The 13,904-nt window shown below is 41.5% G+C and overlaps 5 protein-coding genes across 5 annotated transcripts; 2 read left to right on the forward strand and 3 right to left on the reverse strand.

The window, feature by feature from the left end:
* Positions 1 to 490: 490 nt before the first annotated feature.
* Positions 491 to 1,911, forward strand: SS1G_04923 (hypothetical protein; the record flags this gene model as incomplete). Its single annotated transcript, XM_001593446.1, has 4 exons — positions 491 to 777; positions 840 to 1,186; positions 1,248 to 1,802; positions 1,910 to 1,911. Coding segments are annotated over 4 exons (1,191 nt in total).
* Positions 1,912 to 3,351: 1,440 nt separating this feature from the next.
* Positions 3,352 to 4,835, reverse strand: SS1G_04924 (hypothetical protein; the record flags this gene model as incomplete). The annotated part of the gene is made up of 3 exons (XM_001593447.1): positions 3,352 to 3,776; positions 3,834 to 4,370; positions 4,445 to 4,835. 3 exons carry the CDS (start codon positions 4,833 to 4,835, stop codon positions 3,352 to 3,354), a joined length of 1,353 nt encoding a protein of 450 aa, XP_001593497.1.
* Positions 4,836 to 6,648: 1,813 nt separating this feature from the next.
* Positions 6,649 to 8,026, reverse strand: SS1G_04925 (hypothetical protein; the record flags this gene model as incomplete). The annotated part of the gene is made up of 3 exons (XM_001593448.1): positions 6,649 to 7,555; positions 7,612 to 7,728; positions 7,917 to 8,026. 3 exons carry the CDS (start codon positions 8,024 to 8,026, stop codon positions 6,649 to 6,651), a joined length of 1,134 nt encoding a protein of 377 aa, XP_001593498.1.
* A 360-nt stretch (positions 8,027 to 8,386) lies between these two features.
* On the forward strand, positions 8,387 to 9,853 carry SS1G_04926 (hypothetical protein; the record flags this gene model as incomplete). The annotated part of the gene is made up of 1 exon (XM_001593449.1): positions 8,387 to 9,853. The coding sequence occupies one exon, from the start codon at positions 8,387 to 8,389 to the stop codon at positions 9,851 to 9,853; it is 1,467 nt and encodes a 488-aa protein (XP_001593499.1).
* A 620-nt stretch (positions 9,854 to 10,473) lies between these two features.
* SS1G_04927 (predicted protein) lies at positions 10,474 to 12,726 on the reverse strand (the record flags this gene model as incomplete). Its single annotated transcript, XM_001593450.1, has 4 exons — positions 10,474 to 10,527; positions 10,798 to 10,828; positions 10,928 to 12,473; positions 12,531 to 12,726. 4 exons carry the CDS (start codon positions 12,724 to 12,726, stop codon positions 10,474 to 10,476), a joined length of 1,827 nt encoding a protein of 608 aa, XP_001593500.1.
* Positions 12,727 to 13,904: the final 1,178 nt, after the last annotated feature.

The raw sequence follows: 13,904 nt of genomic DNA on the forward strand, positions 1-13,904 counted from the left end.
CGATACATTGGAAATCTCGTACAACAACCAATGACCCCTTCTTAACATGGGATGAAGTGTATTTCAAATTATCTGAAAGTTCTCAAAATATAGAAAGTCATGCCGAAGGTACAAGGGAACAGCTTCTTGTATTCTATGAGACTAGTAGCTCAACTCTGCGGCTAGATACTACGTTTATCTTGCATCTTTGACCGCTGGCATCTGGATCCATTCTCAACCCTCCACTCTATTGAAAGTGGCACTTGTTCTACCTAGTGGTACTGCCTACGCTCGATCTTAGAGTCTTGGTCCAAGTTAGGCCCACCAGAGCTGATATGGAGCTATCTCGAGTAGACATGCTCGCAATGGATGATGAAGTATAAGATTGAGCATCTCCTCCACCTCAAATCGAAATCATCATCATCTTCTTCATCTTCATCTTCATCTTCTTCATCTCATAGACAAACTCACTTCTCAAACATCAAACATCCACATCCACCTGAACATCAAAATGCGTTCTGCAATCCTCACTTCTGCCTTTGCAGTTTTGGCCCTTGGAAATCCTATCCCTCAAGAGATTGACTTGGGCACTATCGATAGTTTACCACCAGCTGCAGTTTCCAATGCTCCAGTCGATATTTCTTCCCAAAGTGTCAGCGTCAAGCCATCCGCTGCGGCTACCTCTGTCGGGGCCGCAAAAGTAACTAACACGGCGGTCCCAAGTACAGTCGCCAAGCGCAATAACATCAAGCGCTCCTCTTGCGAACCTCAACCTCTCGGAGCTGCTCCAACCTCCACGTAAGTACTTTAATGGCCTTCAAGCTTTTATCAAAAACTCTCACTAACAAATAGCCTTACAGTCCAGACACCGCAGAGGCTTTTTTAGCGGATTCTCAATACACTGCGATTTCCGATGTAGCTGCCACTCCCCAAGGTTATAACCTTGCATTCAAGAATTTACAAGGTTCTTCCCAAACTACTTCGTACCTTGGATACAAGACCTTGGATTCTTACGATACAGTTAACTGTGCCTCTTACTGCGATCAACAAGATGGTTGTATCGCATTCAATATCTACATGGAGCGCGATCCAACAGTTGATCCGGGCGCTACCTGCGCTAATCCAGCTTCTACCACCAATTACAAGTGCGTGAAGTGGGGTGTTCAAATTCAAGCGGCTACAGCTACCAATGTCGGACAATGGAGACGTAAGTTTTTCTCTCACAACAGGTCAATAATAAAATTACACATATACTAATACCAAAATAGAGGACTTCCACGTCGTTATCGCCGGATCAAATGGCTACAATAAAAATGCTGCTCCCGCCCCAGCAGATGGTTATACCGGTCCAGTCGCCCTGGGAGGAGCAATCAACGCCCCACTCGACCCAGTCACACACACAGACACCTACATGGGATATAAATTCTTCTCATTCGACGACGTCCAAACCTACGCCAACGGCGTCGTAGCCTGCACAGCCGCCTGTACCGCACAAACCAAATACAACGCCGAGCACCCCCCTCCCACGGGTAACCCATCCGTCTGCAACCAATTCGTCGTGTACGTTCTCAGCGACGAAAACAAACCTCAAGGAATCTACTGTTCCATGTATACCGAAGAATGGGCCAGTGTCTACGCAACCAATGTGGGTCAGTATCGCGGAAGCGATTATTGGTCTGTGAGCCAGGCCTATACATATACCAATGCTTCCTACGCGGCTAAATACGAACCCATTTGTGATGTTGCGGGATGTCCTGGGGGATCTTACTCGGGGGGTAATTATGGTGGTTATGGATATCCTTCGCCTGCTCAACCTGCTAAATGTAAGTCTAAGAGGGGAGAGAAGAAGATTTTGTGATTTTTGTGATTTCTTTTTTTCTTCTTCTTTCTATTTCTGCATGGATGGGTTGCTGATTGATGTTTACATTAGAAAGGATTTTTTTCTAAGATCTTTCGGAATTCGAAAATTAGGAATCATTTATATTTGTTGTTGTTATTTTCGCTGCATGGTGCGGGTAGTCGACAAAGGAGATCAAAAGATCGCTTAAAAAAAAATTTACTCTCCATGATTAAATCATGTTTTATCATGATTTGATGGAGATTTGGAATGGAAATGGTTGGGATGGGTTGGGATGGGATGAACAGGGATGGGATGATATCAATGGGGAAGGAAGGCTTTTTTAATCAGGATTTAATGTTTAGGTGGTATTTTTCTATTTTCCTTCAAATATTAAATATAAAAAAATTTACTATTTATTTTTACACATTTGAGATTCTTGATCTTGTTGTGAATTGGTATTTATATACCTAAGTGATCTAGTGTAGTGATTTTTGTTTTTGTGTGTGTAAATGATTTGATGTATATGCTTCGGGTTGTTGATATTAGTATTTGTGACGGAAATCCCTGCTTTCCTCCCACCCTTATTATATAAGAAACCTCAGGTACATTAACCATGTCCACACATGATACGATTACTCGAGATTAGTATACGATTTAGGTGACCTGAGGATCAGATCCGGACAAGTACTAGGTATCAATGGTTATCGGTAAAGTAAGATCATTGGAGGAATAAATATGACTTCTTTTTGCCTAGCCATTGCGGCTAGGCTATTCATTTGTGTATATATAGAGTAGCTATCCCCATCTACAGGTGCTCTTCACCTGTAGATTCTAAGTTAAATACAATTGCTGGTCTATAAACACCCTTTTGGTCACAGTATTAATTTATACTAGACTTAAGACTATTTGTTTTTATTGAGAGTCTTCATAAAAGAAACATTAAGAGGAGATCGATTTGTTATGGAGTTATTAATAAATAAAAATTATTATTTTTGATATAAAAGAGGGGTCCGAATTAGAGGTGGTCTGAAAGTAGAATAGATTTAAGAAATATATTCATATATTTGTATATAAAAAACTATATAATATAATATAATAACTTCCCCCAACTTTCCTTCCCTCTACTTTCCCCTCTCACCCCTATTCCTACCCCTACCCCTTCTCCATCTCCACCTCTCCATTCCATCCCCCCCCTATAATAAAATCAAAATATACACGCCAAAACCAGTGTATACATGCATGCATGCATGCTTACTCGCTCGCTCACCAACTCAACACATCAAAGGTATCTTATATTCAAAAAGAACTAGCCCCTACCTATCCAGAGAGACAGACAGCCAGCCAGCCAGCCAGCTCCAGAAACACAATTCAAGTAATCAAATAACCAAGTAACAAATTTTCGCACACCCGCTCATACACATCAACCATGCGATAAAAATCGATATATGGTCTATCCTCTTAATTTTTCTTCCTCCACCTCTGCTGTTCCTTCCTCTCCTGAAAATCAAATACTCCACATCTCTTATAACCACCTACAATTTCTCCTTCAAAAGTCCCTTCATCCTCTTTTCTACTGCTTCCAAATACTCCCCAGTAGTAACATAATCATCCTTTCCTGTGTTTCCACAAGCTAATGCTAAATCCTTCGTCATGATACCCTCCTTATCAACTACATCTATGCAAGCTTGTTCTAAGCTTTCTGCGAAAGCAACGACTTCTGGTGTATTATCTAAAGTACCTCTTTGGACGAGACCTCTTGTCCAAGCAAAGATTGATGCGATAGGGTTGGTGGAGGTAGGGTTACCTTTTTGATGTTCGCGGTAATGACGAGTGACGGTTCCGTGGGCGGCTTCGGATTCAAAGGTCTTTCCATCAGGGGTGATGAGTACTGAGGTCATGAGACCAAGGGAACCAAATCCTTGAGCTACAATATCGGATTGAACATCTCCATCGTAGTCTATTGTTCATAAAGTTAGTTTTGTAGTGATTGGAAATCAAGAGGGGTAAAACATACTCTTCAAAGCCATAACATAACCACCTGAACTCTTCATCATTTGCGCAACCATATCATCAATTAATCGATGTTCATACCAAATCTTCTTCTCATCAAATTGAGGTTTATATTCCTTGTCAAAAATCTCCTGGAAGATATCCTTGAATCTTCCATCATACTTTTTCAAAATTGTATTCTTAGTACTCATATACAAAGGTAATCCCTTGCTAAGAGCCAATTTGAAACTAGCATGAGCAAATCCACTAATGGATTCATCAGTATTATATTGAGTTTGAGCAACTCCTCCTCCCGATTTAAAGTTATAGACAACAGTTTCGGTGGGTGCGCCTCCATCAGGTGTGAAAGTCATGGTAAGGGTACCTGGACCTGGAACAACCATATCTTTTGCGCGGTATTGATCTCCGAATGCATGACGACCGATGATAATAGGTTTCTTCCATCCAGGAACGAGACGAGGAATACGAGGAATGACAATAGGTTCGCGGAAAACTGTACCGCCGAGATGGTTACGGATGGTTCCATTAGGTGAGAGCCACACTATTAGATACTTAATTAGCTTCTCTAGTTCACCCTCATCCTCGCAGATCTATGGACTAAAGAAAATTACTCACTCTGCTTCAAATTGAACTCCTTAACTCTAGCTTCATCCGGAGTAATAGTAGCGCACTTAACACCAACGGAATACTTCTGAATAGCCTCTGCGGCATCAATAGTAACCTGATCATTTGTCTCATCTCTATACTCCAAACCCAAATCATAATATTTCAAATCAACATCCAGATAAGGATGAATAAATTTATCCTTAATATCCTTCCAAATAATCCTCGTCATTTCATCTCCATCAAGCTCCACAATTGGATTCTTGACTTTGATTTTCTGGAAAGAGGTAGCTGAAGCCATGGTGCGCGAATAGGTAATGGCGCTGCCGAATCGAGGTGTGAAGATTGAGGAACGAGGAACGGTGCGCAAGAATGAAGAGGTAATGCTGCGGTGGAGAGACATTCTGGAGGAGGTGCAGACGAGGCTTTTGATAACGAATTGACTGGCTGCTTGCTTTGCTTGGTTGATCCGATGCGATGCGCTTGTTGTACCGAGGACCAGTGAGGAGCGCGGATGTGAGGTGCGCGGGGGATTCTTAACCGCGGGGAAGAAGAAATATGTCTCGGAGAGGAGGAAGGCAGATATTATTGAATTTGAATCAATCAATCGATCAATCAATTCTATCTTGGATATCGTGTATGTAGTATAAGAAATCTAGAATAACATCTCAGAAAGAAAGAGAAGAGAAAGGTAGGAAGAGAGATAGAAAGGAATTTTTCCATCCAAGCTATGATCGATAACGGAGTCACATCTAAACAATAAGATGACCAAACCTCAACATAACAATAACATAATAAAATCGAATTAATTGTGATTAAATTTATCAAATCTATCACAATTTACACCACCCTACCATACGTACACATCCCAATCTAATCCCCTAAACTTTCATCCCCCAAATGTACGCCCTCACCCACCCACTAAACAACACAATACAATAATACCCTTATTCACCGAACCCGAAATACCAAATACCCAACGATAGCAAAAACCCCAAAAAAATTCAACCACAAACAGGCAAAATACAAACCCCCAATTCCGTATAGAGTAAAAAAACGCATCAGCTGTGCCCCGCCTACGAATAAAAAGAGCTATCCGACAACGGAGGCATAGAGGGGGAAATTAACCCTAGCTGGAAGAAGTTACCCCACATCGGTTTATTTAGCAGCGGCCAAATGGCGGATTGGCAGAGAAGGGTTTTCTAGACTTGGGTTTTTGGAGCCGTTTGGTTTGTAACGTGCAGGGTTTCGGGAATTGTTCCGGAAAAGGATGATGTGTCACGTGTGTGGAATGAGGGGGTGGTGACTTCAGATACGGGTGTGTTTTTGAGGCTTTATAGGTGGAAGAGCTGTATTAAAAGTTATTCTCTATCTGCATGTATGTAAAGTACAAAATAATCTTTGTTAATTCACACAAGTCACACGATTGACACCGAACTCCATCCCCAAACTCCGCCTTAAAAAGTACAGAACCTCCAATTTCTTCCCCTATATCCAGGGAACCCATTCCCCTTCTCTCATTACAACATCACTACTTAAATATATTACTTATAATCTTGGGTTATAGCATTGAGCAGTTCTGGGAGGTTCGTCGTATAATCTTTGCTTCATACGTTCGGAGTATTAATCTCAATGAGAGACTTGGTTGTATCTTAGGAACTTCACTTGCTTGCTTTCCTACACCCTAAAGACCATTTGACCTTCTCTCGAGTACCTGTTTTGCTTCACCGGCAGTGTTACTCATGATTTGCAATTGTCATCCATGCTCAAACATACACGTATTCAATACTGATCAATCACAAGCTCCACAAGACGAATTGTCATAACATTTTGATCGATCTCATTTCTCTCTGTTCACTCCTTGACCATCCTCTATGACTTCCCAAAGAAAATTATAAATCCCAGAGTTTCTTCAATATTCCCCTTCTCCTAGTATTGTACAAATCATGCATATTCCCTTAACCTTTGCATTAGAAATAAACCAGATACCATTCGCCCTGCTCAATACTCCGTAAACAAATTCATCCATCATCAAGAACCCCCTTCTTCCCCCACAAAACATACAATCTCATTATATCGATTCAAACTAAATTAGAATAGAGTCCTTCTAAATGGTATGATCGCCTCTTAAGGTAAGAGCTAGAAGAAACCACACCAACTCGTAGTAGCCCTAACGTACGACTGAAAAAACTGCGTTCAACGACCTTCCACTCCAATCAGTCAATTGGGCCGAAAGGATGAGGGGCTGGACCTGTGTCAACGGGAGATGAATTTTTGGCTCTCAATTTACTCTTTTTCGAACTAGAGGAAGTACTTGGCTCGCCAGGTGGATCAGACTTTTTCTTGGATGGCCTTTGTCTTTTGGTTTTATTAACTGGATTGCCAGATTTGGGTGTATATCCACCATCATCCTCTGGGTCTCGCTTGCGTTTGATTTTGGAGCTGGATGGTCCGCTTAAAGTAGTATCGTAGCCAATGCCATCTTCTTCGACAATTTCTAAAGAATCAAGACGAGTTGGTGCGGGAATATTTGCTCGTTTTCCTGCTCCACGCAAGGCACCAGGTTTGGTATTGATCTTTTCAATAGGGCCTTCACCATCTTGAAGGAAGATTTTGGGCTCATGACGACGGAGCCAGTTTAGAACGCTATGGGGGTTTTTGAGAGTGACATCTTGCGTTGTAGGAGGGTAGACGACAGTTGCGAGGGAGGGGGCAAGACCAATCGTTGCATCTACTGCGTGAAGGTAATTATCAATTTCTTCGACAGATAAATAGCCAATAGGATGCTTCCTTCCAGGCTGAGGTTCGAAATCAGCCAAGGATTGTGGAGAGACGTGATGGTTCATCAAGGAAATATGCGGGACAGTCGCCAGGAGTTTCGCAAGAGATTTTGAAGGCTTAACAGTCGTATTTGTGCCATCTCGGTCCTTCAATAAACCCTGAATTTCTTTATAGATAGTTTGGCCTTCAGGTGATGTATCTTCAGCGGCTTTCGCAAGCTCTTCTTTTGTGACAAGAGCAGGGACGCTTGTAAGAGCAGGTCCAGCGACACTTAAATCGATGCGCTTGTTGGCAGGTATTTGCTCGGAGTTGTTGATATCGAGAAGTAAATCCATAAGTCGACTGTAGACCACAATGTTAACCATGTTTCCGAAGAGCAGTTCCAAAGCTTCGCTTACTCATTTTCTCGTGCCAACCTCTTAGCACTTTCATCTGCCAACTGCTCCTCCATAAATAATGAATTACTTTGGCGCATAGCTTCATCGAACTTTATTCGCATTTTACGATACTTCTTACTATATGCGCTCATATTAGCTAATTGACGTGCTGAATACAGGAGAAACTTGTTGGTGGCTTTGAAATATGGAATTTCAAGGAACACAAAGCGAGGTTTTGGAGGAATTATATACAGACAAAATGAATTCCAACGGACTCTAAGGTGAATCATTTCGGAGAATGAATATTGATTGAGGAAGCGACGTACCGGAAAGACTTGTATGGCGGTGGTTTGGAAGCCACTGGAGGGCTGCTTTGAACATTTTCCTGCTCTTCAACATCTTCACCCAAGATTTCCTCATCGATTGAGGAAGTCATATCGACTCTTATCCTGGAACCGAGAACCGTAGCAATTTCGAGATTGAAATTTGTCGTTCGAATTGTTGTTGTAAATTGAAGAAAAGGATCAATGTCGCAGAACTAAAATTGTTTATTCGAACAATCGATACGTTTAGAGCATCATCAGGCTGGAATTAAGCGTATGTCGAGATTAATTCAGGGTGGAAATAGCCGCCACTAAAGTGCAGCCTTCCTGCAGGAAAGTCAGGCTATGCTAGACCTCGTTAGATCCGGGTTATCTTATCACCGGCAGCCCAGAGGAAAGTTTCTCGATAAGAAATTTTGATGGATTAATTTTATTGGGGAGTTTTTAACAATTGTCATTTATTTTCAACCACAATGCCATACATCGCTGAATCAGATACTATGGACTCAATCAAGGATCATAAGAAGGAAAAAAAGGAGAAGAAGGAAAAGAAAGAGAGCAAGAAGAGAAAGTCTAGTGCTATCACCGAACAACCAGTTTCCAACGAGTCTATGGATATCGACAATGAGATGACGGGTGGTGAGGAGATAATCACAACTGAATCTAAGAAGAAGCGCTCGAAAAAGGAGAAGAAAGAGAAAAGTGAGGAATCAAATGAGGCCTCAGAGGAAGCAGGAGCAAATCCTGCAGAAACTACACAAGAGGTTGCCGAAACAAACAACGATGAGACATCCGATGAACCACCCACCAAAAAGCGCAAATCCTCCGTCGAAGAAATTGAAGTTGATATCACCCTCCCAGAACCTCCTTCCAAGAAGGCCCTTCGTCGTTTAAAAAAGGGTAAACCACTTCCTCCATCTAAATCAGGCGCAGAATCCTCTCCCGAACCAGAAGCCAAAAAGAAGGCCGAAGTAGAAAAACGTTCGGGTCATGGTGTATGGGTTGGAAATTTACCTTGGAGTGTGTCGAAAGAGGAATTACGCAAATGGTTTGTGGAATTCTCGGATCTTGAGGAAGAAAATATCACCCGAATTCATATGCCTGGTCCTAATGATGGAAAGCCTGCAAATAAGGTTGAGAAGAAATTTGGAAAACCAGTTCATAATAAGGGTTTTGCTTATGTGGATTTCGCAACAGAGGAACAGGTTAAGATGGCAGTTGAGTTGTCTGAACAATTGCTCACAGGTCGAAGACTGCTCATCAAGGATAATAAATCTTTTGAGGGTCGCCCAGAAAAGAAGGAAGCTGTCATCGAGGGCAAACCACCTAGCAAAAAGATCTTTGTCGGTAATCTACGTTTCGATGCCACAGAAGAGATCCTGAAGGAACATTTTGAGAAATGTGGAGCTATTGAGAAGATCCACGTAGCAACATTCGAAGATTCAGGAAAATGCAAGGGTTATGCTTGGATTGTATTTGAAGAAGTATCAGCAGCTCAAAGTGCAGTCAAAGGCTGGGTTCATATCGAAGAAGAGCTATCTGACGAAGAATCCTCATCCGACTCTAGCGATTCCGACTCAGACTCAGAAACCGAAGCTGCACCAAAAACGGAAAAGGTCAAGAAACCTAAAACCAAAACGAGGAAATGGTGGGTAAACAAGATTCAAGGACGTCCTTTACGTATGGAATTTGCAGAGGATGATCAATTGCGATACAAGAAACGATATGGCAAGGATGGATCAAAGAACCCCAATGAAAGACATCCACGTGAGGAGCGGGAATCTGGTGCTAGGGTTGGAGCTAATGATGAACCTGTTGTACCGAGGGTTCCAGGAGAGAAAAGAGAGAGACCTATTAAGAAGGTTGAGTACAGACAATCATACGCACCACGTTTGACAGGAGGTATTGTGGAGAGTGAGGGAAAGAAAACTACGTTTTAGTTTTAGTTATAGAATGGTTTGGTGGGATGGGTTGGAGGATTGTAATGGAATATACCTGTGCATCAATTTACTTCTTTTGTTTCGCTTAAATGACTGCTGCATGATATGTTCATCATCATTCCATCTTCATATAGGTATTAAGCATATTGCCTACTAGGTAGTACCAATCTGCCTTTTACAAATATTCACATCTCCCAGAATAAATAACCGCAAAATTTCAAAGCAAGTCGCTATGCTATGCTATGCTATGTATCCCATCCACTTTCTTCCCCTACCCTCTCTTTTGGCTAAAAAAAAAGAAATAGAAGGGAAAAACAAATCGTAGTGTTTTCATAAAAAAGGAAAAGAAAAAATCTTCTTGTAATATCTCCATCTCAATCCCTATCTTTCCCTCCACATCCTTAAATGTTTTTTCCACTCCCAAAGTCTTAAATCATCCTTCCACTTTCATCTCATCTCATATATCGCTTTCTGTCCTTCATATTTCATTTCTTCTTGCAGGGTATCTGTCATCATCCACCCTGGAGCTCAAAATATCAAATATCAAATACCAAATACCCAATCCAAACTCCTGCAATCATTACGCATAAATCATAATTAGATATTGTCTCTCTTGAAGATCATCGGATGGCTATAGTTTTGCTTCTCTTCGTTTGGCCTTTCTTTCTTTCTTTCTACCTTTCTCCCTGCTAGTTAGCTAGCTATGTTGGGAGGCAGGAAGGGAGGGAATAGAAAAGGTACCCCGCACCCGTATATATGCTCGAGTATGATTCTTGACTTTTTCAAAAAAAAATCTAAAAAAAATCTAAAAAAAAACTTCATCTCCATATCCCACTCATATGTTCACATCTCATCCTAAACCCCATTCAACACCCTAACTACAAACCCCCCTTCGACTAATTTCCAAGGTTTCATGCCGAAATCAACACCCAGTATATAAATACCCCCCCACCCGCAGTCCGCTCCCCCTCATCCCTATAAGGTTAAGGAGTAAGTAAATTACAAATCCATCCACTTTCCTCCTCCTCACCCCCAACTCAAAATCCACCCCAAACCTAACCTACTGCAACCTACTGCAACCTCCCATCCCCAGCCCGCTCAACCCCCACTTTCGGCTGAAAATAATACACCATCTGCGCCGCTTGTTGCACATGCGGATGAAATTGCGTTTTAATATTTGATTTATTGTTTTTCTTCAAATTTCCATTTGCATTTGCATTTGCATTCGCACTTCCATCCAGCATGCAATCCCCAAATGACCCAGACGACATATCTGCGCGTACCTTCTCACTAGCACCCACTACCTGTGAATTCCCAATTAATTTTCCAACAGCAAGAAGAGGCTGCATAATTGGATTTTTCCTCGGTCTTCCTCTTCCTGCGTATTTTCGTTTCGGTTCTGCTGCAGGGATCTCAGTTCCATTCTCACTTTGATTCTCATTCCTATTCATATTAGAAGTACAAGCGGCACCTCCCCCCATATTCCGTCTCTTATTGGCATCCGGTACTCCGTTAACATTTGCACTCGATATGAAATTCGAAGCTGATCGTTTGAGGTTATTGGGGTTTTGAGGATAATTGAGATGGGGAGGTGGTGGTTTTGTATTTTCTTTTTGTGCTTGTGCATGAACTTGTACTTTTCCGTGAACTTGGCCGCTTTGTGAAGATCGACGTACATGTTGTATAGGTTGTATAGGCGGTGGCATGCTAAAACCATATCTAGACTCTTCCTCTTGCAGAGCCATTTTTTGCTTGCGAACCACGTCATTTAGGATAGTTTCTGTGTGGGGATTTGGTTGCTGGTCTGGGATTTGAATGGGCGGTTGGTTTTGTTGCTGTTGTTGTACTGGGACTTCAACATTCAGATTAGGAGATCCCTCTTGGTGTCCTCGATCTGTCTTTTGTCTTTCATGCATGATTAATTGTCGTTTACGTAGATATCTACCTACTACGAAATTCTTTTGTTTTTCCGTAAGTTTCGAAGCTTGTTCCATGGGTATATTTCCATGGCGGAAGATTTGCTGTAGCATTGCATCTTTTTGTTGTTGAGAAAAGGTGATTATGGGTTGTTTGGAGGATTGCTTGTGCTTTTCCTGCTCTTCTTTTTGCTGTTCTTCCTGCTGCCGTTGCTTTCGAGAAGCTCGTAGATCGATAACGGGATTATCTTTGTAATTGATAAAGAAGGGTTCGAAACTCATTTCGTTTCCTTTAAGTTTCATCTCGATTTTCTTGACATACCACACCAAAATTCCCATTTGTAGCATCCGTTTGATAGCTGTAACCCAAGTTAAGTTCGTAAGTTCATTGGCCAAATCAACAAATCCATCTCGAGTATTAGCCATATCCATAAAAACACTTGCTAAAATAACCTTTGCTGTAAGTGCTCCGTTGGTTGACTTGGTTTGAAGTTCAATAGGAAGGTATAATTGTTGTCTGCCTTTCAAACTTTGCTCTTGTTCCAGTGCTGCTAAATCTGTATTCGACATGGCATAAACAAAGCCCAATACGCCTGGATGTGGACGCGTTTTGCATTGATCAATGGTTATAGCAGGAGCCAATACAGGAGCAACTGGATCGTGCAATTTCTGGTTATAGAATCTCAGTCGGATGTTAGGTAAACCTGCGGTCTCAAGTCAGAAGAGGTAATTGAGAAGAAAATTATTCAGATTGAACGTACTATTTCCATCAATGAACCATTCCCAACTTGATAGACCACCGAGAGATCTCAGTTCACTGGATGGATATTTATTCTTGAATACTTGTTGCGATTCGGCATAGTCGTATTGAAAGAACATTGGTTGTGGAGCTGCCCAGAAACGACGACTGTATTCATCTTGATTTCTGAGAAAGGTATTAAGTTGTTGGATCGACATGGTGAAGATATTAATGAATACGACTGTTTTAAAAGCTGTTTTGAAATCAAAACAGAGTTGAGAGGCGCAAAGCCTATGTAGATAATGGAAACTCGAAAGGGTTGTGAGAAAGTGCAATAGAATCAAAGATTGTATAAAGATTGTAAGATTCTTGTTTCTGGAATTATTAGGAAGAGTGGTCGAATCTCGAGGGGTTGGATTAAAAATTGCGTTGTCTTAATGAGTGATTGAAAAAGAGTGCGAATGTGAAAGTGAATATTGAACCATAGGAACAAATAGAAGTCGATGTAGTGAAGTAGTTGGATAACCGACAATACAGTTCCATAGAAAAGAGATGCATCAATACAGCCAGCCAGGTAAAGCTAACTCTGATTCTCGGACATAATTCCTTATCATTCAACATCACCATGATTTACCTGTTGTTGATCATGAGTCGACGTGCAAGCACAAAGTCATTAGGTGCACTTTCATGTTCTTCCGCTTCTCATCTGATTCTTCTCATTATTAGTCTGAGATGACATTGACAATATCTTATTGATTGAGTTTCTACGGTGATTCTATGAGCTCTAGTCAGTTTCTCCTGTAAGGCATCAACCTCTAGTACGGTATTGTCTCTCTCAAAATCTACCAAACTGACGGGACTACTGCAGAACAGTTCGCAGCCAAAAGTCTTCCAATACCATTAGTTACCCATCTACTCATTTGAGATTGTCACTCTTGAATTCCAGTCTTTGGCAGCCAAAACCTATCATAAGCATTGATATCATGTCAAAAACATTCATCAGTGCATCGCCAAAGGAGTCTTCGAAAAACAGCCTAGTGGCTGCAAATTGCTCATGAACAACAGAATCGCTGACTGCAGCCTTTTGCAGCACCGTAGCCATATCCAGAGATAAAAAGTGTTTGATAAACTTATCAGTATACTGAATGCATAGATTCACAGGCAGATTTTCTCCATACACACATCAATGAGTTGGCAAGACCTGGGCCAGACAGGTCAACGTCTGGTTCGGAAAATTGATGAAGAGACGTTGAACGTCCGACGGGTTTTGACGAACTGAGCGTATGTTAGGTCTACTTCTCCGTCCGCTTAAGTGTTGCTAAGCTCATAATATCTGATGTAAAATATCCAGCAACTTAGTCCCATCATTATCATGAACACAAATTAGCGGATTATC

The sequence above is a fragment of the Sclerotinia sclerotiorum genome, genomic scaffold (genome assembly GCF_000146945.2).
Source record: "Sclerotinia sclerotiorum 1980 UF-70 scaffold_6 genomic scaffold, whole genome shotgun sequence".
NCBI classification, from domain to species: domain Eukaryota; kingdom Fungi; phylum Ascomycota; class Leotiomycetes; order Helotiales; family Sclerotiniaceae; genus Sclerotinia; species Sclerotinia sclerotiorum.